At 49.9% G+C, this 27,961-nt stretch overlaps 1 protein-coding gene across 2 annotated transcripts in view; it reads right to left on the reverse strand.

The window, feature by feature from the left end:
- The window catches only part of DDO (D-aspartate oxidase), a 90,180-nt gene extending 63,542 nt beyond the window's left edge, over positions 1-26,638 (reverse strand). For both annotated transcript variants that reach the window (XM_073673182.1, XM_073673181.1), the window contains exons 1-2: positions 26,498-26,638; positions 560-735 (exon numbers count right to left, since the gene is read on the reverse strand). In XM_073673182.1, coding sequence (XP_073529283.1) covers positions 560-735; positions 26,498-26,499 — 178 coding nt within the window. In that variant the 5' untranslated portion in view covers positions 26,500-26,638. The remainder of the gene's footprint in view (positions 1-559; positions 736-26,497) is intronic.
- Positions 26,639-27,961: the final 1,323 nt, after the last annotated feature.

The following is a 27,961-nucleotide window of genomic DNA, read 5'->3' on the forward strand; positions in this document are numbered from 1 at the left end:
TGCCTGATATCTCTGCAGATGGATTAGTCCTCAGAAGCACTGTTTGTTAAGATGGATATGTGTAATGTACGGTTTTTCTCCCTACACTACCTCTCCCTACACTGTCTGATCCGGAGTGACTGTGACGAGCATGGCGGCGCCAGGTCTGATATACACCTGATGAAGCTGCGCGGCCAGCCAATCACTGTAATGTCCACAACCAACATGGCTACGGAATTACAGTGCATGGCAGGCAATCCCTGCATGTTCATTGGCTCTCTAAAGAGCGCCAAACATGCAGGGAGGGGACCCGAGTTTCCGCCCGAGCAACCTGGAAATATTGCCGAGCGCCGAGCTTGTGGAGCACCATGATGCTAGGGCGAGTACCGAGTAGTGGCAGCACGTTCGCTCATCACTAGTAACGATGCATATGTAATATAACACAAATAGAGGACGGCGGGTAGGGGCATAGAGGGAAAATATTTTTTCACCTAAAGTAAAAAGGTTTAAATATCCTATTCATATTTTTCTAATTTACAAGACTTTGTACATTTTAGAAACATTACTAGCTCATACTTACCAGGATAGGGATGAGGGATAAGGCAACCTGCTGCAACATCACCTGTGGTATTTGGAGAGAACGTCTCAGAAATAACAGTGACTGAGCACTGCGGAAGACTTTCCGTGATACAGAGTGCTGTCGAGAGACCAACCAGTCCTCCTCCAATTACTGCAACTCTTATTTTTTGTGCAGTCCTGTGGATAAACATGGGGTATTAACTGTATTATTTATAATAAAGCTTTAATGTACAGAATTTACAGAAAAAGCCATGCATAGATAGCTTAGTATGAGATGGGTTCCCTATTGATATAGGTGCATGTTTATGTCAGTTTATCAAGTGCCTGTACTTTGTAATATACATTGCAGATTTACAGTATGTGCCAGAATTCTGCCCATGCTGAGTGCCACCTTTAATTAGTGTTTTAGACATTTCTTTCCACTGTGTCCAGTGACATGGGGATAGCATAACAGGATGTGATGCATGTAATAAGGGGTGTGGTTTAAGGTGCACCAATGTTCACCAATTTTTTTTTCAGTTTTTCAGTAAATCACATGGTAAAATGAATGCATTCTTAACTAAATACAACCCACAAGAAGCAAGCACTCAACAGTTATGGCTCTTGGAAGAAGAGGAGTAAAAAAATAAAATGCAAAAATGAAAGTTGGTCGTGTTGGGAAGAGGTTAAAGTGGATTTCACCATGGCTATAGCAGCTTTATGGAAAAGCAGTGAGTAAATGCTCATTGTCCATTCGCAATTTGGGATCCTGGAGAACTCAGAATATCAATGGAAAAGGTTACTGTGGATGTTCAGTGCAGCTGTTGATCTATTGATTGTGCACATTGGCCGCCTTGTCCTCGGCAGGACAGGCCCTATTTACTCAGGACGATGTGGGGTCAAAACCAAATGATCTTTTGTGCAAACCGAACGATAATTTTACCCAATGAACAGTGTTTGCTCGTTTGCTGGGTTATTGGAAACCTGCTTTATACTGCTAGATTAGATGAGCATTCCTAGGTTTGCATGGCATTTTCTAGCAGTTTTTTTGTTTGCTGAATACTCAGCTGTAGTAGTATAAGTACTGGTTATAAGGTCCAGTGTTAAGAATGCTTGCTTTATTCTCCAGCTCTGCAATACAGTGACTGAGCCACACATAGCAACCTGGGTCATACAACATATACTATTGTAAAAATTTACAGCCAATAATTTAATACATTATAGCCCAAGATATACTACACGCCATATAACCTTAGATAAAGAAAACATATTAGCAATAGCAATCGACTAATTATGTAGAGAGACAAATAACATGTTAAAGTTTGTGGGTTTGTGTCAAACGTCCCAAGACTGACACTGCTGCTTTCTTCAGGTTCAGAGTTTACCATTACTTGGCTTTTATTTTCCAGAACTTCTTTACAGAAGATGAAATTTGCACTATTGTGCTTCCATCCAAATTCTCCAGAATAACTTGAGTACCTCTTTTTTCCTTTAGTACTTAGGATTTGGGTTCAAAGGAAGAAGGTAGTTTGCTAAACTGGTCTTTTTTGAGTCAATACTTTATTTCCCTGTTTGAGGACACTATTGTTATAATGCCATCTGTAGTTTGCCAACTGTTCATCTTGTATTTTCCTTTCTTCAGCTCTTTGAATAAAAGATCGGTAGAGGCTGGTATCACATTGGCATTTTTTCCTGAATTTACAACCACAAAGTCGTTCAGCCGGACTTTTCCCTGTTGTAGTGTGAGATATTGTACAATAAACCTAAACAAAAATGTCACAGTTCTTCTTTTCAGTCTATACTCACCAAGTGAACAATTCATAATGCTTTCAGTCCGGTTCTGGCCTTCCATTTCTCAAAAAGCCTGATGATGTTAAATGGCATTTGACTATAAGTAATCTAGAAATTATTTTGAAGTGAACTTAGAACCATTATCACATATCATGTATCTGCTTAGGCAACGCCATCAATTACAATTGAAGAAGTTGTCTTAGTGGAAATAACTACTTGTTGGTATAGTAATAATCCGCCACTACTAATAGGAAGTGCCCATATGGAATATCATAGAGATCAGTAACCAGATCTTCCCATGGTCCCTTAGTGAAAACAGTATATGGAACTGGTATTGGTTTTCTTTTCAAGTCCTGGCCACCAAATCTTTTAACGTAACCATTGTTTGATGTGCATCCTCTAATGCCTCGTAAATAGTGTTGAGCATTCCGATACTGAAATATCGGGTATCGGCCGATATTCGCGGTATCGGAATTCCGATACTTAATTCCGATACTTTTGCAATATCGTATACCGGAATCGGAAGTTCCCATAATGCAATGAGCCATTTTCATTTTATTCAGCCAATGAGGATCCTAAGTAGTGTGGGCACATCCTGTTAGGCATGTGGGCATATTAACTAATGGCATGGCTGTGATTGGCTGCTGAAATGATGTCATGATGCACTATAAAAGCCGCCACCGCCATTTTGAGCTCACTCTGCTGTGAATTCAGTTAGGGATAGGACACTGTTGTTCTGAGGGACAGTTTTAGCTACCTATTTGGTCTATTCTGCTTTACCCAAGCTACTTTATAAATCTCTGTGCCTTGCAGTGCTAGTGCACAGTTCTCTGTGCTGTTCACCACTTTCTGCAGGGTCTGTGTGTGTGAGTGCAGCTCACCCTGTAGTGTGTGCTTCAACCACGTCTGGTTGTAGTGCACTCAGTGTGTGTCACTGCCTCATACATTGTCCTTTTTTGCCAATTCATAATTTTTCCTGATATCTCCTATTAGTGTGGTGGTTCCATCCGTATTCAGCTAAATTGGTTCCAAACACACTATATAGGAGTAGATAGAGAATTTTTTTTGGTCTTGCAGCGCTAGTGCACAGTGCTCTGCATCTGTACTGTTCACCGGTGTCTGCAAGGTCTGGTGTGTGAGTGCAGCTCACCCTGTAGTGTGTGCTTCAACCACGTCTGGTTGTAGTGCACTCAGTGTGTGTCACTGCCTCATACATTGTCCTTTTTTGCCAATTCATAATTTTTCCTGATATCTCCTATTAGTGTGGTGGTTCCATCCGTATTCAGCTAAATTGGTTCCAAACACACTATATAGGAGTAGATAGAGAATTTTTTTTGGTCTTGCAGCGCTAGTGCACAGTGCTCTGCATCTGTACTGTTCACCGCTGTCTGCAAGGTCTGGTGTGTGAGTGCAGCTCACCCTGTAGTGTGTGCTTCAACCACGTCTGGTTGTAGTGCACTCAGTGTGTGTCACTGCCTCATACATTGTCCTTTTTTGCCAATTCATAATTTTTCCTGATTTCTCCTATTAGTGTGGTGGTTCCATCCGTATTCAGCTAAATTGGTTCCAAACACACTATATAGGAGTAGTTAGAGGAGCCTTTCTGCAGCATTGGGCCCTGCAGCCCCAGCCAGATTAGTATTAGCCTATTTTTTGCAGCCTCATCTATTGCATTGTAGGTTACCTTCCTACATTGTAATAGCTACAAAAGTTTGTGATACTATCGTTATTACATCTTTAGGCACATCCAGTGTCTTTTTGTGACAAAAAAAACCTAAATAAAGTTCACCAAACACTCCACTTTACAGTTGTGTAGGCCACATTAGCTCATATTAAAGTCTAGTCCACACTTTATAAAATTAGTGTTTCTTATACCTGTTAGCAGCTGTTCAGGAATAAGCACACTAAGCCCTTAGTACTTTTCTGCCTATCTTTATCAGTCTACCAAGATAAAGAAGGCAGGGAGTAAGGCATGTGGTCGTGGGCATGGGCGTGGGCGTGGAGTTTCTGCAGGGAGAGGACGTGAGGATTCTGTGCCTGCAGGGAGAGGACGTGGGGATTCTGTGCCTGCTGCGGGCACCAGTGACTCAGCATCCCCAGTTTTACCAGGGAACAGTCCTTTATGCGCAGCTTTGTAGGAGCAAGCCGTACCCCACTGCTGCAGGAGGACCAAATTGAAGCCGTTGTCGGATGGATGGCAGCTAACGCATCGACTTCAATTAGTTCCAGATCCTCTCAGGTCCTGAGCACTGAAGAGCACCCATCTGTCTCTTCACCACTTGCCAAATTGCCCAGGCAGTCAGAGAGCCCTGGACAGGAGCCATCTCTACTTCTGTTCTCTGAATCTCTTGGCTTGGAAAGAGGGGGCCAGCCAAGCAGAATTCGAGAATTTGAAGAAGAGGTAGTATGCAGTGATGCGCAACCGTTTTGTCTCTCTGAATCTGAAGAGGCGGGTGGGCCAGTGCCTATGGTCAGCAGCACACCTCAGTACGCATCTGATGATGAGACTCAGGTGCCACTTTCTGGTGCGTACTGTGCTGTCGAGACTACCCAGGAGAAGCAGTTGTTTGAAGAGGGTGGTGTAGATGATGAGGTCCTTGACCCATCATGGCGTGAGGGACAGGAAGGTGGTGGGAGCAGTTCTGAGGAAGAGATTCCCCGAACAGCCCAAAAAGGAGGGAGAGGGAGGGGGCAGACTTGGTTGCCTGTAGCCTCCACTTCGGCACCCATTAGGAGCATGGCTCTTCCAAAATCCAAAGCGGGCACTCCCAAGACTTGCAGTGCCTGGTCCTTTTTTGACACAGTTGCAGATGACATTCGCTTTGTCAAATGCAAGCTGTGTAATCAGAAGGTGAAAAGAGGGAAAAGTGTCAGCAACCTCAATACCACAAATATGTGGAAACATGTGCGGACCAAGCACGTGGTGGAGTTACAAAAACACACTGAAGACCTAGGCCAACCTACAGCGCCACCTACCACCTCTTCAGCTCGTGTTGTAGCCTCTTCCTCCAGCTCACACACAGCTGGTTCAGCTTCCTCACAGGATCGCAATGGAAGAATCTCTGGCACTGTTGTACAGAGACGCAGTGTAATTCCACCCACAGCACCACTTTCCCAGTCATCCTCACACTCCCAGGCCAGTCTACAGCCATCGTTAGCACAGGCATGGGAGAAAAGGCGCCCATACTCGGCAAACCACCCCGAGCACAGGCTCTGAATGCTGGCATTGCTAAACTACTGGTCCTTGAAATGCTATCATTCAGGCTGGTGGAGACTGACACATTCCGTAACTTTATGGCATTGGCAGTCCCACAATACAACGTGCCCAGCCGATTTTATTTCAGCAGGCAAGCCGTCCCTGCCCTGCAACATCATGTGGAGGGAAAAATTAAACATGCGCTACAAAACGCCGTCAGTAGCAAGGTCCACCTGACCACCGATGCGTGGACCAGTAAGCATGGACAGGGACGATACCTTTCCCTCACTGCCCATTGGGTAAATGTTGTGGAGCCGGGTACATATCTTGAGAGTGGCGCTGTACGTGTTCTGCCAACTCCAAGGATTGCAGGAATCCAGTCTGTACACATTGACTCCTCCTCATACTCCAGTTCCTCTGAATCAGCGCTGCAGGAGCCGTCACGGTCTACCTCCACATCAACCCGTGAACGGTTACCTGTTATGGTGACCAATATGAGCACAGCCGTGGCCAAACGTCAACAGGCCGTATTAAAATTAATTTCTTTGGGGAATCGAAGCCACACAGCGCAGGAGCTCTGGAATGCCATCAAGCAGCAGAGCGACGTGTGGTTTGTGCCAGCGAATCTCCAGCCAGGCATGGTAGTGTGTGACAATGGCCGAAATCTGGTGGCAGCTCTGGGCCTAGGCAACCTCACTCACATCCCATGTCTGGCACATGTGCTCAACTTGGTCATGCAGAGTTTTTTGAGGGACTATCCGGATCTTGATGCACTGTTTCACAAGGTCCGCATAGAGTGCGCTCACTTGCGGCGTTCCAGCAATGCAAGATCACGCATTGCAGCTCTGCAGCGCCGATTACGTCTTCCGGAACATCGCATCATATGTGACCTACCCACCAGGTGGAATTCAACGTTACATATGTTGGAGAGGTTGTGTGAGCAGCAGGCAGCAGTAATGGAGTACCAGCTGCAGCAGGCGCAAAGAAGTCGCAGTGCGCGCCGTTCACACTTCACCACCACTGAGTGGGCCTCTATGAAGGACATTTGCCACGTTTTGTGTGCATTCGATTATTCCACGCGGATGGCGAGTGCAGATGATGCACTAGTCAGCATGACTATCCCCCTTATCTGCCTGCTTGAAAAAACACTCCAAGCACTAAGGGACGAGGTTTTGGAAGAGGTGGAGGATGAGGAGTCACAAATGCCATCTGCTTCTCTACAGTCTGCGTAACGTGGTTCCTCACAAAGGCCTAGGCAGGGGACACTTTGTGAGGAGGATGAGGAGGAGTCAATGGATGAGGAAGACATCTGTCCAGAGGAGGGAGGTACACAATGCTCTAGTAGTCAGTATCTAGAGCGAGGGTGGGGTGATGCAGAGCAGGCAGAGATCACGCCTCAAGCAGGGGACAGCGTTTCTTGGCCAGTTGGCAGTCTACAGCACATGGTTGATTTCATGCTGCAGTGCCTGAGAAACGACCGCCGCATCGCCCACATTCTCAACACGGCTGATTATTGGGTGTCCACCCTCCTAGATCCTCGCTACCGGGACAACTTACAAAGCCTCATAACACCGTTGAACCGGGAGCGTAAAATGCGGGAGTACCAAGATGCACTGGTGCATTCCATCATGTTCTCCATTCCAACCGAGAGCAGTGCTGCTAGTGCTTTACAAAGCAGCTCAGTGCGTCGAGGCAGTGGAGGAAGCTCTGCACAAAGAGGGAGCAGAAGCAGCGCCTCAGCACAAGGCAAGACCAGTATGGCCGAAATGTGGCAAAGTTTTGTGTCCCCGCCGCCACAAATGTCTACACCATCACAGACGGCTCCAGTCAGCAGGAGGCAACGTTTCCGTCAGATGGTGACAGACTACATGTCTTGCCCTCTTAGTGTACTCCCAGACGGCTCTTCTCCCTTCAAGTTTTGGGTCTGTAAGCTGGATACATGGCCAGAGCTTAGTCAGTATGCATTGGAGGTGCTAGCTTGCCCTGCTGCTAGTGTATTATCGGAACGCGTCTTTAGTGCCGCAGGTGGTGTACTAACAGACCGTCGCATGCGACTATCCTCCGATAACGTTGACCGGCTTACTTTTCTCAAAATGAGCAAGGCCTGGATCTCTCATGAATTTGCCAGTCCTCTTCCAGAATAAATAATTGGTTGGCAACAGTATCCAGGTCTCCTGTTGTGTTCATGTTTCTACCACCTGAACTGTAATCCCTGAGCTCCAACACCGCCAGTTGGCGCTTGGAAGTGCCGTCTGCACAGTCAACACTTGCTGCCGTTTTATTGGGGTTCAGTAACGTCAGCTGTTCCCCTGCTGTGCGGACGGCAATTTCTCCTGCTCTGTCCACATTCTCACTACTACAGATTTTAAAGTTGCTCCAATTACACCTCTGGCTCCTCTGGTTTCAGTATTATCCCTGAGCTCCAACACCGCCAGTTGGCGCTCGGAAGTGCCGTCTGCACAGTCAACACTTGCTGCCGTGTTATTGGGGTTCAGTAACGTCAGCTGTTCCCCTGCTGTGCGGACGGCAATTTCTCCTGCTCTGTCCACATTCTCACTACTACAGATTTTAAAGTTGCTCCAATTACACCTCTGGCTCCTCTGTTTTCAGTATTATCCCTGAGCTCCAACACCGCCAGTTGGCGCTCGGAAGTGCCGTCTGCACAGTCAACACTTGCTGCCGTGTTATTGGGGTTCAGTAACGTCAGCTGTTCCCCTGCTGTGCGGACGGCAATTTCTCCTGCTCTGTCCACATTCTCACTACTACAGATTTTAAAGTTGCTCCAATTACACCTCTGGCTCCTCTGTTTTCAGTATTATCCCTGAGCTCCAACACCGCCAGTTGGCGCTTGGAAGTGCCGTCTGCACAGTCAACACTTGCTGCCGTGTTATTGGGGTTCAGTAACGTCAGCTGTTCCCCTGCTGTGCGGACGGCAATTTCTCCTGCTCTGTCCACATTCTCACTACTACAGATTTTAAAGTTGCTCCAATTACACCTCTGGCTCCTCTGTTTTCAGTATTATCCCTGAGCTCCAACACCGCCAGTTGGCGCTCGGAAGTGCCGTCTGCACAGTCAACACTTGCTTCCGTGTTATTGGGGTTCAGTAACGTCAGCTGTTCCCCTGCTGTGCGGACGGCAATTTCTCCTGCTCTGTCCACATTCTCACTACTACAGATTTTAAAGTTGCTCCAATTACACCTCTGGCTCCTCTGTTTTCAGTATTATCCCTGAGCTCCAACACCGCCAGATGGCGCTCGGAAGTGCCGTCTGCACAGTCAACACTTGCTGCCGTGTTATTGGGGTTCAGTAACGTCAGCTGTTCCCCTGCTGTGCGGACGGCAATTTCTCCTGCTCTGTCCACATTCTCACTACTACAGATTTTAAAGTTGCTCCAATTACACCTCTGGCTCCTCTGTTTTCAGTATTATTCCTGAGCTCCAACACCGCCAGTTGGCGCTCGGAAGTGCCGTCTGCACAGTCAAGACTTGCTGCCGTGTTATTGGGGTTCAGTAACGTCAGCTGTTCCCCTGCTGTGCGGACGGCAATTTCTCCTGCTCTGTCCACATTCTCACTACTACAGATTTTAAAGTTGCTCCAATTACACCTCTGGCTCCTCTGTTTTCAGTATTATCCCTGAGCTCCAACACCGCCAGTTGGCGCTCGGAAGTGCCGTCTGCACAGTCAACACTTGCTGCCGTGTTATTGGGGTTCAGTAACGTCAGCTGTTCCCCTGCTGTGCGGACGGCAATTTCTCCTGCTCTGTCCACATTCTCACTACTACAGATTTTAAAGTTGCTCCAATTACACCTCTGGCTCCTCTGTTTTCAGTATTATCCCTGAGCTCCAACACCGCCAGTTGGCGCTCGGAAGTGCCGTCTGCACAGTCAACACTTGCTGCCGTGTTATTGGGGTTCAGTAACGTCAGCTGTTCCCCTGCTGTGCGGACGCAATTTCTCCTGCTCTGTCCACATTCTCACTACTACAGATTTTAAAGTTGCTCCAATTACACCTCTGGCTCCTCTGTTTTCACTATTATCCCTGAGCTCCAACACCGCCAGTTGGCGCTCGGAAGTGCCGTCTGCACAGTCAACACTTGCTGCCGTGTTATTGGGGTTCAGTAACGTCAGCTGTTCCCCTGCTGTGCGGACGGCAATTTCTCCTGCTCTGTCCACATTCTCACTACTACAGATTTTAAAGTTGCTCCAATTACACCTCTGGCTCCTCTGTTTTCAGTATTATCCCTGAGCTCCAACACCGCCAGTTGGCGCTTGGAAGTGCCGTCTGCACAGTCGACACTTGCTGCCGTGTTATTGGGGTTCAGTAACGTCAACTGTTCCCCTGCTGTGCGGACGGCAATTTCTCCTGCTCTGTCCACATTCTCACTACTACAGATTTTAAAGTTGCTCCAATTACACCTCTGGCTCCTCTGTTTTCAGTATTATCCCTGAGCTCCAACACCGCCAGTTGGCGCTCGGAAGTGCCGTCTGCACAGTCAACACTTGCTGCCGTGTTATTGGGGTTCAGTAACGTCAGCTGTTCCCCTGCTGTGCGGACGGCAATTTCTCCTGCTCTGTCCACATTCTCACTACTACAGATTTTAAAGTTGCTCCAATTACACCTCTGGCTCCTCTGTTTTCAGTATTATCCCTGAGCTCCAACACCGCCAGTTGGCGCTCGGAAGTGCCGTCTGCACAGTCAACACTTGCTGCCGTGTTATTGGGGTTCAGTAACGTCAGCTGTTCCCCTGCTATGCGGACGGCAATTTCTCCTGCTCTGTCCACATTCTCACTACTACAGATTTTAAAGTTGCTCCAATTACACCTCTGGCTCCTCTGTTTTCAGTATTATTCCTGAGCTACAACACCGCCAGTTGGCGCTCGGAAGTGCCGTCTGCACAGTCAACACTTGCTGCCGTGTTATTGGGGTTCAGTAACGTCAGCTGTTCCCCTGCTGTGCGGACGGCAATTTCTCCTGCTCTGTCCACATTCTCACTACTACAGATTTTAAAGTTGCTCCAATTACACCTCTGGCTCCTCTGTTTTCAGTATTATCCCTGAGCTACAACACCGCCAGTTGGCGCTCGGAAGTGCCGTCTGCACAGTCAAGACTTGCTGCCGTGTTATTGGGGTTCAGTAACGTCAACTGTTCCCCTGCTGTGCGGACGGCAATTTCTCCTGCTCTGTCCACATTCTCACTACTACAGATTTTAAAGTTGCTCCAATTACACCTCTGGCTCCTCTGTTTTCAGTATTATCCCTGAGCTCCAACACCGCCAGTTGGCGCTCGGAAGTGCCGTCTGCACAGTCAAGACTTGCTGCCGTGTTATTGGGGTTCAGTAACGTCAGCTGTTCCCCTGCTGTGCGGATGGCAATTTCTCCTGCTCTGTCCACATTCTCACTACTACAGATTTTAAAGTTGCTCCAATTACACCTCTGGCTCCTCTGTTTTCAGTATTATCCCTGAGCTCCAACACCGCCAGTTGGCGCTCGGAAGTGCCGTCTGCACAGTCAACACTTGCTGCCGTGTTATTGGGGTTCAGTAACGTCAGCTGTTCCCCTGCTGTGCGGACGGCAATGTCTCCTGTTCTGTCCACATTCTCACTACCACAGATTTTAAAGTTGCTCCAATTACACCTCTGGCTCCTCTGTTTTCAGTATTATCCCTGAGCTCCAACACCGCCAGTTGGCGCTCGGAAGTGCCGTCTGCACAGTCAACACTTGCTGCCGTGTTATTGGGGTTCAGTAACGTCAGCTGTTCCCCTGCTGTGCGGACGGCAATTTCTCCTGCTCTGTCCACATTCTCACTACTACAGATTTTAAAGTTGCTCCAATTACACCTCTGGCTCCTCTGTTTTCAGTATTATCCCTGAGCTCCAACACCGCCAGTTGGCGCTCGGAAGTGCCGTCTGCACAGTCAACACTTGCTGCCGTGTTATTGGGGTTCAGTAACGTCAGCTGTTCCCCTGCTGTGCGGACGGCAATTTCTCCTGCTCTGTCCACATTCTCACTACTACAGATTTTAAAGTTGCTCCAATTACACCTCTGGCTCCTCTGTTTTCAGTATTATCCCTGAGCTCCAACACCGCCAGTTGGCGCTCGGAAGTGCCGTCTGCACAGTCAACACTTGCTGCCGTGTTATTGGGGTTCAGTAACGTCAGCTGTTCCCCTGCTGTGCGGACGGCAATTTCTCCTGCTCTGTCCACATTCTCCCTACTACAGATTTTAAAGTTGCTCCAATTATACCTCTGGCTCCTCTGTTTTCAGTATTATCCCTGAGCTCCAACACCGCCAGTTGGCGCTCGGAAGTGCCGTCTGCACAGTCAACACTTGCTGCCGTGTTATTGGGGTTCAGTAACGTCAGCTGATCCCCAGCTGTGTGTCCGGCAAATTCTCCTGCTTTGTCCACATCCACTGTACTACGGATTTAAAACCTCCTCCAAATACACCTCTGGCTCCTCTGTTTTTAGTATTTACCCTTGGCTCCAATACCGCTAGTTGCTGCTCAGAAGTGCCGTCTGCACAGTCAACGCTTGCTCCAGTGTTATTGGGGTTCAGTAACGTCAGCTGATCCCCAGCTGTGTGTCCGGCAAATTCTCCTGCTTTGTCCACATCCACTGTACTACGGATTTAAAACCTCCTCCAAATACTCCTCTGGCTCCTCTGTTTTTAGTATTTACCCTGGGCTCCAATACCGCTAGTTGCTGCTCAGAAGTGCCGTCTGCACAGTCAACGCTTGCTCCAGTGTTATTGGGGTTCAGTAACGTCAGCTGATCCCCAGCTGTGTGTCCGGCAAATTCTCCTGCTTTGTCCACATCCACTGTACTACGGATTTAAAACCTCCTCCAAATACTCCTCTGGCTCCTCTGTTTTTAGTATTTACCCTGGGCTCCAATACCGCTAGTTGCTGCTCAGAAGTGCCGTCTGCACAGTCAACGCTTGCTCCAGTGTTATTGGGGTTCAGTAACGTCAGCTGATCCCCAGCTGTGTGTCCGGCAAATTCTCCTGCTTTGTCCACATCCACTGTACTACGGATTTAAAACTTGCTCCAATTACACCTCTGGCTCCACTCTGTTTTTAGTATTCACCCTGGGTTCCAGCACCGCCAGCTGGTTCTCGGTAGTTCCATTTGCTCTTGTACCTTCTACTACCCATCCGGGTTCCAGTACCGTCAGCTGGTTCTCGGCAGTGACTTTGGCACGGGTACTCCCTCCTGCCCAGCCTGGTTCCAGCACGCCAGCTGTTTCCGGGTAGTGTCAACGTCACTTTGCCTCCAATGCGTTGTCCTGTCGTGTTGCGGTCGGGTTAGCCGACTCTATGGTGCCTGCAGTTTAGGTGACTCCTATGTGGGCTGCGGGATCTGGCAATGAAGGCTGGTTCCATAGTGCCAATAGGACAAGCACCCCCTGTAGGACTGTGGGTTTTGGTAACTGCGGCCGGCTCGCGGCCTTGAACTTTTTTTTACATGGGTACCTTCTGCTACCCATCCGGGTTCCAGTACCGTCAGCTGGTTCTCGGCAGTGCCTTTGGATTAGGTGCCTCCTTCTCGGTATCCAAGTTCCACCAACGTCTGCTAGATCTTGGTAGTGCTTTCTGGCACAGGTACCTCCTGCTTAGTAACCGAGTTCCAGTACCGTCAGCTGGTCTTCGGCAGTTCCATTGGCTCTTGTACCTTCTGCTACCCATCCGGGTTCCAGTACCGTCAGCTGGTCCTCGGTAGTTCCATTTGCTCTTGTGCCTTCTACTACCCATCCGGGTTCCAGTACCGTCAGCTGGTTCTCGGCAGTGACTTTGGCACGGGTACTCCCTCCTGCCCAGCCTGGTTCCAGCACGCCAGCTGTTTCCGGGTAGTGTCAACGTCACTTTGCCTCCAATGCGTTGTCCTGTCGTGTTGCGGTCGGGTTAGCCGACTCTATGGTGCCTGCAGTTTAGGTGACTCCTATGTGGGCTGCGGGATCTGGCAATGAAGGCTGGTTCCATAGTGCCAATAGGACAAGCACCCCCTGTAGGACTGTGGGTTTTGGTAACTGCGGCCGGCTCGCGGCCTTGAACTTTTTTTTACATGGGTACCTTCTGCTACCCATCCGGGTTCCAGTACCGTCAGCTGGTTCTCGGCAGTGCCTTTGGATTAGGTGCCTCCTTCTCGGTATCCAAGTTCCACCAACGTCTGCTGGTCCTTGGTAGTGCTTTCTGGCACAGGTACCTCCTGCTTAGTAACCGAGTTCCAGTACCGTCAGCTGGTCTTCGGCAGTTCCATTGGCTCTTGTACCTTCTGCTACCCATCCGGGTTCCAGTACCGTCAGCTGGTCCTCGGTAGTTCCATTTGCTCTTGTACCTTCTACTACCCATCCGGGTTCCAGTACCGTCAGCTGGTTCTTGGCAGTGACTTTGGCACGGGTACTCCCTCCTGCCCAGCCTGGTTCCAGCACGCCAGCTGTTTCCGGGTAGTGTCAACGTCACTTTGCCTCCAATGCGTTGTCCTGTCGTGTTGCGGTCGGGTTAGCCGACTCTATGGTGCCTGCAGTTTAGGTGACTCCTATGTGGGCTGCGGGATCTGGCAATGAAGGCTGGTTCCATAGTGCCAATAGGACAAGCACCCCCTGTAGGACTGTGGGTTTTGGTAACTGCGGCCGGCTCGCGGCTTTGAACTTTTTTTTACATGGGTACCTTCTGCTACCCATCCGGGTTCCAGTACCGTCAGCTGGTTCTCGGCAGTGCCTTTGGATTAGGTGCCTCCTTCTCGGTATCCAAGTTCCACCAACGTCGGCTGGTCCTTGGTAGTGCTTTCTGGCACAGGTACCTCCTGCTTAGTAACCGAGTTCCAGTACCGTCAGCTGGTCTTCGGCAGTTCCATTGGCTCTTGTACCTTCTGCTACCCATCCGGGTTCCAGTACCGTCAGCTGGTCCTCGGTAGTTCCTCAGCTTTCTTGTACCTTCTGCTACATTTCCAAGTTCAAGCTTTTTGAAATGGTTCTTGGTAATCACTCTAGATCTCCCTGACGAGGACCCTGAAGACGAGGACCCTGAAGACCAACCCTAAGAAGACGAGGACCCCGAAGACGACGACCCTGAAGACGAGGACCCTGAAGACCACCCCGAAGAAGACGAGGACCCTGAAGACCACCCCGAAGAAGACGAGGACCCCGAAGACGAGGACCCAGAAGACCAACCCGAAGAAGACGAGGACCCCGAAGACGAGGACCCCCGAAGACGACGACCCTGAAGACCACCCTGAAGAAGACCAAGAAGATGACCCTGAAGAAGTTGACCAAGAGGACAAAGAAGAGAAGACAAGCACCAAGATACAGAAGAACAAGAGACAGAAAACCAAGAAGCAGAAATACAAGAAGCTGCAGAACAAAAAGCGGAAGAACATTAAGCATAAGACTAAAAATCAAAGCAAAAGATAATATCTAAATTATAAGAGTGTCACCCTGGCCTGGATGCCACAAAATGTATTAAAGCTGTGTCTGAGAGCAAGGGGGAGGTTCTCTAGTCAGGGGAACATTAGCATGCAATGCCTCCTGTCTCAGGCCAGTAGGGGGAGCAGGCTGCCCCTATAAAAGCTGGTGCTGGGGGCAGGGTTACGGAGAACTGGATGGCCTGTCTCAGCACTGAGACGTGTCCCAGAGTGGAGCAGGGACAGAAAGTTGATTGCACCTAAGAGGAAGTGTGGCAGGAGGAGAGCCACCAGCCAGAGACGAGAGGTGAAGAGAGCCTGTCTTGGCAGATAAGAGACTGACTTTACCAGACTTTGGTGTCTGAGGCTGAGAGGATTCTACATCCCCCAGCAGATAACCAGTTCGCAGGGGACTGTATATTCCTTGGCCTAAGAAGCCTGGAGGCCCTGCCACAACCGAAGGGACCAGTAAAGCCGTACCAGGCTGGGAGCAGAAAGGAACCCACGTCGCAGGCCATACAGGCGAGAATACACGGAAAGCTCGGAAACGTGGGCTGTTACCCTATAACGAGGAGATAGCCAGAAGGAGCGCAGAAAGCACGGTAGGCCTACACCCTCACCCTGACCAGGGCCAATTTCCCCGTTGCTCTCAGACATCCAGGTCCCCTCCTAGCTGGGACTGTTTGTGGGTCAGTTTACCTGTTCTAGTAAAGACCCTGGACTGCAACCTGTTGTCTGTGTGCTCCTTGCTCCTCCAGCACTATTAACACTGGGACTCTCACTACCATCACTCCCACCATCCATTATACTGCCCTGGGGCCGCACTCTTCCCGTGGGGAGTCACACTACCCTAGCTGCACACCTCATCAGCCCCAGCGGTCTGCATGCAGCGGCGGTTCCTAATAACCGCAATCCACGGGTGGCGTAGTCGGACATTATCAGCAGAACGTAGCAGACTACCATTGGCCTGACCACCCTGAGCCACGGAACCGGGTCGCCACTACTACCCCCATCGTCTCCCTATTGCCCGGATCCGAGTGCCCCACGGCCCAGTGGGTGAGTCAGCTTTGGCGTAGTCGGCAGGATTTCGTGCCCGCAACCACCGGGTACTGCGTGCCTGAAAAAGACTTTTGTGACTTACCTGTGGCAAAGTTTCCCGCCGTCCGGAGTCGTTTCCCGCTATCCGGAGCCGATTCCCGCCATCAGACGCCATCTTGGACCGTTTCCCGCCGTCTTCTGCCGTCTTCCCGCCATCCGCAGCTGTTTCCCGCCATCGGACGCCATCTTCAGGATGCCGCGCGGGAAGAAGAGGGGCGTGGACGTCAAAACCGCGCGAGATCCGAAGCTCCGCCCCACGCACCGACGCTGCGCAAGGTCCTGGAAGGGAGAGAGAGCGACGCTGACGTCATCAGGACGCGACGCCAGGTCCTCGTCCATAGCAGCAGCAGCGGAGCCGCGGCCTACAGAAGAGGATCGTCGGAAGGTAGGCCACGCTTAACTAGGGGGGAGGAAGATGTCGGACACAGAAGCGCCCACTACCACCAACGCAGCTGCAGCAGCGGTGATGCCCTTTTCCCTGCCCTACATCCCTGGAGCGGCCTGGCTGCCCAAATACTCAGGGGAGCCCCATGCCCTAACTGACTTCAAGGAAAGGCTATACAGTTTGTTCCACGTTTACCCCCTGACAGAGGAACAGAAGGTCAGCATACTAACAGGGCAGTTAACTGGCGCTGCCCAAAGGGAGGTAAAATCATGGCCCACTGAGGAGAAAAGGACTGTGAAGGGTATTCTGGCCCGGCTGCGGGGTACCTTTGACACACGTACCTCTGCTGAGATTAAAATGAGGTTCTATGGATGTAAGCAGCGGGCACAGGACAGCATCAGAGACTATGCCCTAAATCTGCAGGAAGCCTTGAGGGCTATTCAACAAACTGACCCTGGCAGCGTGCAGGAAACGGATAAGCTCCTAACAGAACAGTTCATAGAAGGTCTGCTGTCTAGCGCCCACAGGACCCAGCTGCGCCTCATGTTCTTTCAGAACCCTGATCTGACCTTTGCCCAATTCAAGGACAGGGCCATAAGGGTGCTCCGTGAATCTGCAACCAGTGGCGCTATAAACCCCCGGCGCCTTGCTATCACTTACCACCAGGAGGCGGCACCCTCCTCTATGGACTCCGTGGAGGCTGATGCACAGGCCCTGAACCAAGCCCCGTCGAAAGACCTGCACCACCAAGTCCAGGAGCTGACCAGGAGCGTAGCGTCGCGGCGTTGACCAGGACCGTCCAGGCGTTGCAAGTGGACCCGTCAAGACCCATCGAGCTGGCTTCAAGTCCGGAGGATGTCCCGTGGCATCGACAGAGGAGGATCCCGTCGTTCCGAGGGAGGCCCACAGACCGCTACGCAGAGGATGGACAGCCCATTTGCCGTCGATGCAACCAGCCCGGACACATTTCCAGGTACTGTAATTTAAACGGGTCCAACCTGGGGCAGAGGGCCAACCCCCAGGCATAAGATCACCAGGCCCTTATAATTGGCGTGATAAGTACGTTGGGGGGCGCCCGGTTTTACCCGTGGTGCTGGACGGTATCCCCATGAGCGCCTTGCTGGATACTGGGTCACAAGTAACCACTATCCCTTATGTACTTTTTAAGCAGTATTGGACTGATGCTGATATCACACGGTATCCAGACAGTAACTTGAGCATCATCGCCAGTAATGGCTTACCCGTGCCGCAGATGGGGTTCAAGGAGATGACCATTAAAATTGGTAAAGTTGAACTGCCGGCACAGGGAGTGATTATTGTGGACATTGACCGTCGTGAAAGTCACCCTAAAATAACTGTGGGTACTAATGTAATTGAAAATTGTCTTTCAGAGGTAATTGTAATTCTACAACAGGTGGCGGTGAATGCTAGTTCCAGCCAACAGAGGGTCCTAAACAAGGAGATAAAAGCCCTGATGAGACGGCAGCAGGTAGAACTGTCTGGTGGTGAGATCGGTAGCGTAAGACTGAGTGACCCATTCCCCATTTCCATGCCTCCCAAAAGTGAAATGATGATCTGGTGTCGGACTGCAATCGGGTTGAGAGGTAGAGACTACCAAGCCATGGTAGAACCCGTGTACTCAGACAGCAGGCCCACCATTTTGACAGCCCGGGGGGTGGTTGATGTCCGTCATGGGAGGGTTCCCGTCCGCATCCTCAACATTGGGGAGAGGGAAGTACACTTACCCAGGTACGCTACACTCGCCAAACTGTTTGTTGTCGAACACCAAGCTATCAGGGCCGTGGAACCCTTGCCTCCATCTCCACAGGCGGAGGGTAATGGCTCCCAGAAACAAAAGGAGGACTGGTGCCAGAAACTCCATGTGGGTGCTGACTCCACTCCCCTGCACCAAAAACAAGGAGTCTACCGGGTGGTACAGGAGTACGAGAGAGTCTTTAGTAAGCACCGGCTAGACTTCGGCAGAGTAAAGGGGATAGAACACCACATCCCCACAGGGAGCCACCCACCGATAAAAGAAAGACACAGACCTGTACCCCCTGCACACTACCAGAATGCAAAGGGCATGCTAAGAGAGATGAAAGAAGCTGGGGTCATTAGAGACAGCTGTAGCCCCTGGGCAGCCCCCTTGGTTCTGGTCAAAAAGAAAGACGGCAGCATGAGAATGTGCGTCGACTATAGACAAATCAACCGTATCACCCACAAAGACGCATATCCGCTGCCTAGAATAGAGGAGTCTTTAGCCGCACTAAAATCAGCTAACTTCTTTTCTACTTTGGACCTTACTAGCGGGTACTGGCAGGTTCCTGTGGCAGAGGCTGACAAGGAGAAGACCGCCTTCACCACCCCGATGGGACTGAGTGAGTTCAACTGTATGCCCTTCGGGCTCTGCAACGCACCAGGGACCTTCCAGAGGCTGATGGAATGCTGTCTAGGGCACCGAAACTTCGAGACGGTCCTCCTTTACCTGGACGACGTGATCGTCTATTCGAAGACCTACGAGGACCATCTGAAGCACCTGGCCGAGGTGTTCGAAGCCCTGGCAGGCTATGGCCTGAAGGTGAAACCATCGAAGTGTCACCTGCTGAAACCAAAGGTCCAGTACCTAGGGCACGTGGTAAGCGCGGAAGGAGTGGCCCCCGACCCTGACAAGGTCACGGCAATCAAGAGCTGGCCAAGCCCCTCGAACATCAAGGAGGTGAGACAGTTTCTCGGGTTGGTAGGCTACTACCGAAGGTTCATTCCCGGGTTCACTAAGTTGGCAGCTCCTATGCAGGACCTCCTGATCGGACAGTCTAAGTCCCGAAGTCAAAAGCCACCCTTCAAGTGGGATAAAGCGGAAGAGGAGTCCTTCCGCCTGCTAAAGATGGCCCTCACGGGGGATGAGATCCTGGCCTATCCTGATTACGGCCAGCCTTTCATTCTCCACACGGACACCAGTAATGTGGGACTGGGAGCCGTACTGTCCCAAAACCAACAGGGCAGAGAACGGGTGATTGCGTACGCCAGCCGGAAGCTGAGGCCCACCGAGAGGAACCCAGAGAATTACAGCTCCTTCAAGCTAGAATTCTTGGCGGTGGTGTGGGCCGTGACGGAAAGCTTCAAGCATTACCTGGCCTCCGCAAAGTTCACCGTGTACACGGACAACAACCCGTTGACACACCTGGACAATGCAAGACTGGGTGCCCTGGAACAGCGGTGGATGGCCCGTCTCTCCAACTATGACTTCGTGATCAAGTACCGGGCAGGCAAAACCAATGCCAACGCGGACACCCTATCAAGAATGCCTCACTTACCTGAGGGCGACGAAGACCCAGAAGAGCTGGAGGAGGTAGAACTCCCCGCGTTTCACCGGTATGGAGCCGCTCAACACTCTCACCGCGTGAAGGAGGAGGATCTAACAACTGTGATGATCAATCCCCTACCTCACCACAGCTGGGCCGAGACCCAAGATAGTGACCCTGCAGTCCGCCTGGTGAAAGATCTGCTGACCCGGGAAGACGCCCGCCTAGATCCGGATGCCCCAGAGGAAGCCAAGCAGCTATGGAAAGAGAAGAGCAAGCTGTTCCTCTACGAAGGCAAGTTGTGGAGAAGGATTGTCAACCACCGGACGCATGAGCTGACCTGGCAAGTCGTAGTCCCAAGGCGGGATGCAGCTATGGTCCTGGGGGCTTACTATGACCGAGCGGGACACTTCGGTTGGAAGAAACTGGAGTTCCTGCTAAGAGGAAGGTTCTTTTGGGTCGGCATGAGAGGAGCTGTAGAAAAATGGTGCAGAGACTGTGGCCCTTGTCACCTGAGGAGGAAGGACCGTGCCAGCCAGAAGACACCCTTGAGGCCCATCGTCACCACGCAGCCTCTTGAGCTGGTAGCTCTGGACCATGTCAAATTGGCTCCCAGCCGGTCAGGATACATCTATGCCCTGACAATCGTGGACCACTATTCCCGTTTTCTCGTGGTGGTCCCGGTAAAGGGCTTGACAGCCCAAACAGCGGCCAGAGCCTTCCAGCAATACTTCTGCCGTCCACACGGGTATCCGGAACAGGTCCTGACAGACCAGGGTCCAGCGTTCGAGGCTGAAATCTTCCAGGAGTTCTGCAACCTCTATGGCTGTAAGAAGATTCGTACAACGCCTTACCACCCCCAAACCAACGGGATGTGTGAGAAGATGAACAATATAGTCATTGATCTCCTGAAGACGTTGCCCCTGGAGGAACGCAGCCTGTGGCCAGAAAAACTGCCGGACCTGATAGACCTATACAACAATATCCCGGTGAATGCTACAAACTGCACCCCGGCTTACCTGATGCGAGCTAGACCAGGTAAGCTGCCCGTAGACCTGGAGATGGGAGTCCTAATACCTGAGGACACCTCCCCGGATGCGGACTGGGATACGGAAAGGCAACTGCAGTACAAGAAGGTACAGGAGAGTGTGAAGAAGAGCCTGGCCCAGGTGAGAGAGAGGCAAGAAAAACTCTTCAATCAACACGCCCCTGCTGGTCCCCTAGAACCTGGTGAGCAAGTCCTAAAGCGAAAAAGAAGGCTACATAAGTTGGACGACCAGTGGGAAAGGGAACCCTACACCGTACTGCAGTCTGACTACGACAACCCAAAGGTGTGCGTAATCACCAAGGACGGAGGAGAAACCACTAGTGTCGTCTCCAGAGACCACCTCAAAAGGTGCCCCGAGCAACTCCGTAGTGCAGAAGAGGATCAGAGTGACCTTGAACCCGCAGAGGACAAGGAAGAAATGTTCAACACCGTTCTCGGAGAGTTCCCTCAGTCCTGGACTCGCATAAATGATGCCATAGTGGTACCCGTCCTGCATTTCCTGCAACCGGCACAGCAACAACCAACACCAGAGCCGGAAGGTGAAGAGGAGCAAGCGGTTCCAGAGGCAGAAGAGCCTGTACCAGCAGCCCAGGAGAGTCAACCCTCTGCTGACAGTGAGCCTGCCATGCCTGCGGTAAGCCAAAGAACCCGCAGACAGCTGCCTGCCCTACCTGTACACCCAGCTAGTAGCTGTGCCCCTAACGCTAGTGGGGAAAGCCAGGTTGGTCCACCACCAGACAGTGGGCTACGTAGGTCAACCAGGAGCACAAAAGGGCAGATACCCGCTCGCTGGAGAATATAGAGTGTACTAAGATTGTAAAAAACCTTGTTGCCAAATGTTAAAATGTTTGCCAAAGTTACCTGCATGTTTATTAATAGCGTGTTTCAGTTTCTTGCAGCTACCGTAAGGACTCAAAGGTTATGGACTTTTTATAACCGGGACCTTGTATGGACTGCGTTCGGAGCTTAACCAAGGAATGAACTAAGACTGTGAAGGACTTGGGGTAGGACAGACCCCCACCTGGTTAAAGCTCCCCGTTGTGTTGGTGATATGGACACCCGGTCACAGGCCACACTGTGACCTTAAGAACTCAATTTGTGCGTCGTCTGTCTATTAATGTTTTAATGTTTTCATATTGTCTTTGTTTACTGTTTAGTCCCGGAGTACTAAATTTCACTAGGGGGGAATGTGTCACCCTGGCCTGGATGCCACAAAATGTATTAAAGCTGTGTCTGAGAGCAAGGGGGAGGTTCTCTAGTCAGGGGAACATTAGCATGCAATGCCTCCTGTCTCAGGCCAGTAGGGGGAGCAGGCTGCCTCTATAAAAGCTGGTGCTGGGGGCAGGGTTAGGGAGAACTGGATGGCCTGTCTCAGCACTGAGACGTGTCCCAGAGTGGAGCAGGGACAGAAAGTTGATTGCACCTAAGAGGAAGTGTGGCAGGAGGAGAGCCACCAGCCAGAGACGAGAGGTGAAGAGAGCCTGTCTTGGCAGATAAGAGACTGACTTTACCAGACTTTGGTGTCTGAGGCTGAGAGGATTCTACATCCCCCAGCAGATAACCAGTTCGCAGGGGACTGTGTATTCCTTGGCCTAAGAAGCCTGGAGGCCCTGCCACAACCGAAGGGACCAGTAAAGCCGTAACAGGCTGGGAGCAGAAAGGAACCCATGTCGCAGGCCATACAGGCGAGAATACACGGAAAGCTCGGAAACGTGGGCTGTTACCCTATAACGAGGAGATAGCCAGAAGGAGAGCAGAAAGCACGGTAGGCCTACACCCTCACCCTGACCAGGGCCAATTTACCCGTTGCTCTCAGACATCCAGGTCCCCTCCTAGCTGGGACTGTTTGTGGGTCAGTTTACCTGTTCTAGTAAAGACCCTGGACTGCAACCTGTTGTCTGTGTGCTCCTTGCTCCTCCAGCACTATTAACACTGGGACTCTCACTACCATCACTCCCTCCATCCATTATACTGCCCTGGGGCCGCACTCTTCCCGTGGGGAGTCACACTACCCTAGCTGCACACCTCATCAGCCCCAGCGGTCTGCATGCAGCGGCGGTTCCTAATAACCGCAATCCACGGGTGGCGTAGTTGGACATTATCAGCAGAACGTAGCAGACTACCATTGGCCTGACCACCCTGAGCCACGGAACCGGGTCGCCACTACTACCCCCATCGTCTCCCTATTGCCCGGATCCGAGTGCCCCACGGCCCAGTGGGTGAGTCATAAGCAGAAGATGACTAAGCAGTGTATGGGGGTGAGTCCGTTCCTCCTCGTGGTGCCCCTGGAAAAGACCTGCTGCTGCAGGCCAAACTGAACGCGGACAAATCCTGTTGTAAATCTTTTGTGACGGGCAGAACGAAAGGTGTAATGTCCAACCTTTTATAGATAACAACTACAGGAATGGCTGCCACAAATAAGAATATGATGAAGAAGAAGAAGATGAAGAAGATGAAGAAGTAGAATATGAAGAATGTAAAAAAAAAGAATAATACGAAGAAGGTGAAGAAGAAGAAGATGAAGAAGGTGAAGAAGAAGTGGATGAAAAAGATGCTGAGGATGATGAAGGAGAAAGTGTGGGAGAAGTAAAAAAGAAGGTGAAGAGCATGGAAGTAGTGAAACATAAATATCTGACAAAATATAAAAATACTTAACATAGTCAATATTTCCGTAACTCAGAACGTCTTAAAAAAAAATATTAATTCCTGCTATTCCATTTGATTGGGCTAAACCTCTATGCGTTTATTGTCTCCCCCACCTCCCCCAATACATTCTACATTATTCTTAGTTGTTTTCCTTCATGTAGAATTAACCTACAAGGAAAGAAAGGGTTTATTTTCATTCCGATATTTCTGTCCCATTGACTTGCATTGGTTTCCGGTATCGGAATCGGCGATATCCGATACTTTTTCGGTATCGGTCCGATCCAATCCGATCCGATATTTCCCGATATCGGAAGGTATCGCTCAACACTACTCGTAAACTAATTACAGGTTTTGTCTTTGGAATTTTTGAGGCATCAAGATTCAATTTCCACGATCATGATCTCTTATGATGCTCAAGCCAACGGCTGGACATTACAGAAGAATTAACGTGACAGACATGGGCCCCTTCAGCAGTCATCCAACTGCCATGGCAACTCATCGGCACCCTACAATTTCGTTGTGGTAGGGGCCATTGGGTGCTTTGAATAGTGCGCCCCCAGGCTATGTGCTGTCAATGCCGTTGTTTGAAATAGATTGTGGCATTTAACCAGTTAATAGCACAGGACAGCGCTTGGCTCCACCCGCTGCTGTTATAGGATGATGATGGCTGAATAACGCAGAAATAAACCCTCTCCCAACGAGTGATGTACATGGCAAGGCACTTGTCATTAAGTGATTAATAAGCAGTAGATTGCAAAATTGCTTGTATTTACAAGTACTATCTGCCAAAACCTGTTTATGAAGGTGACGCGCCCCCTGGGCCGTGGGGTACTTGGCAGCCGGGCCTCAGTGTATGCCGGCGGGGGATATCACGGTGGCTGGCCCGGTCCGTGACCCAGGGCGGTCAGGAAAAAGGGGATTTATATATAGGGGATTTGAAAAGTTTGTGACGCCACCTGTGGATTGCAGTCAAAGGGTGCCGCCGCTGCGGAGCAGTCCTCTGGAGCTGGTGATACGGCAGCTGGGATGGTGTGGCTCTCCACAGGTAGAGCTAGCTCCAGGGCAGTGTAGAATGTGTAAGGTGCGCTGGGCGTTGTGGTGCCGTGAGAGAGAGATGGCGCAGATGCAAAAAGGGACGGAGGCAGTGCGGTGCAGTCATCCGAGTTTTTACTCACAGTTCTTTATGCAAGTTCCACTGGTGCACTGTACAGTTATCGGCCTCCCACGTCGCGCTGCGTTCACCAGGCAGGGGTTCAGCACTTCCTCAGGTGATTTAGGAATGCCTGACAGAACCCCACTTTCTCGTGTTCCTAGCTAGACCGTCTTCATGCTGGGTCTTTCTCCCTCCTGCCCTGCGCTGCCCACTCTCAATCAAGCTCGGGTGCTCTGAAGTCCCTCCTGTACGTCGGAGTTCCCGGACCTGCTTGACCTTCACGGGGATTAGAATGCAGCTTCTGCAACTGACTATATAAGCCAGAAGCCTCCGGTTTTCCCAGCCGAGACCTGGAGTAACACGGCTGGACCAGGGGCCGGTCCCCTTCTTGCGGCCTACGATCCCTCTGTCTTCTGACAGATGCGGGGCGTACGGGTGCCGTCCTGCACTCGCCGTACCCCCTAGGATCCCTTCTTACTAGAACAGAGCCTACTCCCAGCTCCCCTCCTGGGCCTCCAGACTAGGTCCTACTTGTGGAGCAGAACTCCTAATGAGACTCTGCTCCCTGACTGACTGTCCTCACTCACTGTGCAGCACTGCACTGCCACCCTAAGATGGCTTCCCTATATATACCTACTACTATGGTGCTCCCCTTAACTGCTTCCTCCACCCACACCCACTACTGGTTCCACCTACCTTTGGGTTCCCCCCACTCCAGCCAGGGTCAGGGCTCAGCAGGAAACACATTGCATCTTGCTCTTCCAGCCGGCCTGGAGCAGTGTAGTGCTGGATGCAGGTGTTGGGGTTCCGGGCAGCACTCCCTCCTTACCTGAGAGAAGGGGATACCACACCTCTGGGTGAGGTGCAGTACCTCTGTGGCGACTGAACCCTCAGGGATGCCACAAAGGTGGAAATAGCCTTTCAATTGCAGTACATGCTACTATATTTTAGCTGAAACCACTCTATCGGTAGCACTACAAAAGTTTCAACTTATCTCAGCCTAAGAGCTCATGCACAAGACTGTATTTTCGGGTCCAAGTGTGATCGACAAAACATCTATTGTGCAGAGTCTGTCCGAGGAAAAAATTGCAGCATGCCCGATTTGCATCCGATATATGGATCACACTGGGCCATGCAACTCAATGGGTGCATCAAGAAAATCGGACAGCACTCGGATGACATCTGAGTGCGTTCTGATTTTCACTGACTGACAGAATCATAATAGTTTGAACAGAGTGTGAATAGCATAATCGGCCCGATTCTCTTGGATGAGACAAAACACGCTGATGTAACCCTAGCCAAAATAGAATTGATCGATTGGCCATTAGGAGGGTACAGGTGGTGCAGCGGTGGGTAGTAATATAGGCAGTAGATTTTTGAGAATGGAGAGGATTTTTAATAGCAGATATATGGCAAAGTTGCTTGTTTTAACAAGAACTTTGCAATTTTAACCATTTATGATCTTGAGAATAACCCCTTAAGTACACCTTTTCAAAGTGAAAGATTGCTGCCACTTTTTCATTTAACCGACTGTACCATAAAGTAGCTTTTGACTAAGCTACTTTATGGTACGGTTGGTTAAATGAGCGTTTCACACACTCATTATGACAGCCGGTAAAGCCACATAAAACGTCTCTTCAGGGCAGCAGCACTGCTCTCCCGCACTAATAAAGAGTTTAAACATTATTCAGTGTGTCATTACATGGTCAGAGGGGGGTGGACTGGCTATTTATGTGAATGGTTGAGCTAACCATCTGACTCTTTAGTTCAGGATTGGAATTAACCCCTTCATTCCATTCTGCTTTTCAGCTAAATATGATGTATGTGATGTGATGTAGAAAATGATGTACAAATTCAGATAAATGTTTCTACCTTACAGTGTGTGAGGCTGATAATGAACAGCTCTGTGTAAAGATGTGCGTATGTATACATATATTCTACTTACATTATAAGATCACGTGACTTGCTGTGGCTGCTCCGGAAATGAGGAGGCGTGGAGTCTTCTCTACTATTAGAAAGGGAGGTGGGAGGGAGAATATCAGAGTCAAGACCACTAGCAAACCTGTCTAGAGCTTGTGCATACTGCTGTGTTATAAAAGCGCAGAGCAACATGCATGATGTAATTCCATCAGACCTGGAGTGTTTATTTACTATGGAAACCAGTTTTCTAGAAATTATTTCCCCTCTTTTCATGTGCGTGTTTGTATTTGCTCTAGTTTTCAAAAGCCCATTTATGGGGATTATTATGATTCTTACTTCTTTGGAGGAGCAGTTGTAATAATAATTTAATAAGCATAAAAACTCAAGTCTATGAAACTATTGTTTAATGTTCACACATGTGACTGCGGCATTTTATACCGTGTTTACAAGCTTAGACAGAATAATGAACGCATTGTGCTGGGATCCGTGTGCTGTCTGTAATTAACCTATTAATGGATAGGAGAAGCTTTGGACTTTTTTTTTTCCATCTGTGAAAAATCACTGATGAAATAGTTATGGTAAAAAAAATACTGACACATTTACTAAACTTTGGTAAAACTCAAATCCAAAACACGGATGAACAGCTGTCTGTGTTTATACGTACAAGAAAATTCACGGATGTCTGAATGAGGCTGTCAAAACCTGATCTCTTGGCAAGAAAGAAGCCGTGGCAAAAACGCTGGTTTTGGTGCATATTTGGTGCATTTTTAAGGATCCCAAAGTTCCACTTTGTTTCCACCACAGAAACATTAACACAGGTCGTCAATGGCAGTGCATTTAATTACTTTCACACTTTGGTCTGCCATTGAATCATTCAATTTCACACTTTTGTCAGTCACAGTTTGGATTAGTACACGATGTCATTGCAAGGGCCCGATCGTTGCCATGGGGACCTAAGGACGTCATGATGACATGTGGGTCACCAGGCTACGGCAAGCTCCTTAGACCATGCGATCTTCTGGCACCTCAGAGGCTTTCCCAGTGGGTCATGGCACAAGCAAACCATAACAGTAAAATCTGTAGTATAATATGGCGCTCCTTCCCTTCTGAGCTTTACACCGTACCTCAAAAGTATTTCCCGATTACATGTAAGGTATTGGCGCACTCAGGAGAAATAGCACAACAAACTGAGAGGTCCATTTTTTCCTATTAGCCTTTAGAAAAAATAAAACCTTGGGGCGAAAACAACATTTTAGTGGTAGAAATGTAATTGTTCTTTCTTCACCGCTCAATGGTATAAAATTCTGAGAGGCACATGTGGTGTCAACATGCTTACTGCACCCCTAGATGAATTCATTGGGATGTAGCTTGTAAAATAAGGTCAATTAGGGGGGATTTCTGCTGTTCTGGCACCTCAAGGGCTCTGCCAATGTGACATGGCAGCCTCAAACCACTCCAGCAAAATCTAAACTCCAATATGACGCTTTTT

Source organism: Phyllobates terribilis, unplaced genomic scaffold (genome assembly GCF_046119375.1).
Source record: "Phyllobates terribilis strain yellow unplaced genomic scaffold, ASM4611937v1 Scaffold_3__8_contigs__length_932513732, whole genome shotgun sequence".
In the NCBI taxonomy this organism is placed as follows: domain Eukaryota; kingdom Metazoa; phylum Chordata; class Amphibia; order Anura; family Dendrobatidae; genus Phyllobates; species Phyllobates terribilis.